This window comes from Corvus brachyrhynchos, unplaced genomic scaffold (assembly GCF_000691975.1).
Source record: "Corvus brachyrhynchos isolate BGI_N302 unplaced genomic scaffold, ASM69197v1 scaffold365, whole genome shotgun sequence".
Lineage (NCBI taxonomy): Eukaryota > Metazoa > Chordata > Aves > Passeriformes > Corvidae > Corvus > Corvus brachyrhynchos.
In genome coordinates, this window is record NW_008239544.1 from 1,282,513 (window position 1) to 1,283,966 (window position 1,454).

General features: G+C 67.5%; 1 protein-coding gene across 1 annotated transcript in view; it reads left to right on the forward strand.

Annotated features, from left to right (window-relative positions):
- The first annotated feature begins 79 nt into the window (after positions 1-79).
- Positions 80-1,454, forward strand: part of HAS3 (hyaluronan synthase 3) — a 2,560-nt gene continuing 1,185 nt past the window's right edge. The window contains exon 1 of the mRNA XM_017741351.1: positions 80-1,449. Coding sequence (XP_017596840.1) covers positions 425-1,449 — 1,025 coding nt within the window. The 5' untranslated portion in view covers positions 80-424. The remainder of the gene's footprint in view (positions 1,450-1,454) is intronic.

A 1,454-nucleotide genomic window follows, 5' to 3' on the forward strand; every position in this document is an offset into this window, starting at 1 on the left:
TCGCCGCCGCCCCCGCAGCCGGGGGTCCCTCCGCACGCGCTCGGGGCGGAGGAGGGCTCTGGGCGGCCGTGATTTCCCCGGGGACACCCTGGTCCCTGCCATCGCCGTGCCCTTCCCTGTCCTCCAGCCCAGCCATCGCCTGGGAGCAGCCGTGCTCCTGCTTGGGTGGATGGGGGGTGCTGGCACTGTACACAGTGGGGTACTCGGGACCCCTACATCTCACCTGGCACCACACACAGTGGGGTGCGTGGGACCCCTGCACCTCCTCTGGCACCTTGGAGGTACTGGGAAGGCGTCACCCCCAAACCAGTGACCGGCGATGGGCCAGCAGAGGAGCAGGGCCACCCCGCTTTTGTGTTCTGGGTGACCTGATGGGGAGGATGTCCACCTGTCCCTGCCCTGATCGTGCCCCGTGTCCCCCCAGATGCCAGGGAGCCTCTCCACGGCCCTGCGTGTCGTGGGGACCAGCCTCTTCGCCGTGGCGGTGCTGGGGGGAATCCTGGCCGCCTACGTCACAGGGTACCAGTTCATCCACACGGAGAAGCACTACCTCTCCTTCGGGCTCTACGGGGCCATCCTGGGGCTACACCTCTTCATCCAGAGCCTCTTCGCCTTCCTGGAACACCGGCGCATGCGGGGCGAGGGGCAGCCGGTGCGGCCGGGGCGCTCGGTGGCCCTCTGCATCGCCGCCTTCCAGGAGGATCCCGACTACCTGACGAAGTGCCTGCGCTCTGTCAAACGCATCGCCTTCCCTGACCTCAAAGTGGTGATGGTGGTGGACGGGAATGGCCCCGATGACACCTACATGCTGGACATCTTCCACGACGTGATGGGCTCTGAGCACTCTGGCAGCTACATCTGGAGGAGCAACTTCCACGCGCAGGGCGAGGGGGAGACAGAGGCCGGGCTGCGGGAAGGGCTGGCCCGTGTTCAGGCGCTGGTCCGCAGCAACACCTACTCCTGCATCCTCCAGAAGTGGGGTGGGAAGCGGGAGGTGATGTACACGGCATTCCGGGCGCTTGGAGACTCCGTGGACTATATCCAGGTGCATGCATGGGCTGGGGGGATGTGGGCAGCGAGCGTCCTGCCGGCATGGCCGGGCAGAGCGGCTGTGGGTGGAACGGGAGCAGCCCCGGGAATCCTCAGTAGCACCTGGGTGCCTGGCACTGGATCTGGCCCCATGCATGACAGTGCAGGGCTGGGGGCAGCTGGCACTGGGGTGGCTGAGCTGTTGAGCCCTGCCCACACAGCTGCCCACGGGGGTGTCCCATCACCTCCTCAGCACATGCCCGGCTGTGGTGCCATCCCGTGGGACAGTGCGGCACGGGGCGCCAGGTCCCCACATGCGGTGACTGGGACAGGTCCTCCCTCAGTGCCAGCAGCCAGAGATGGGTGTCCTGGGCAGCGGTGCCCGGGTACCACCGGGGGCTCTGCTCCCTGCCATCGCCTGCCGG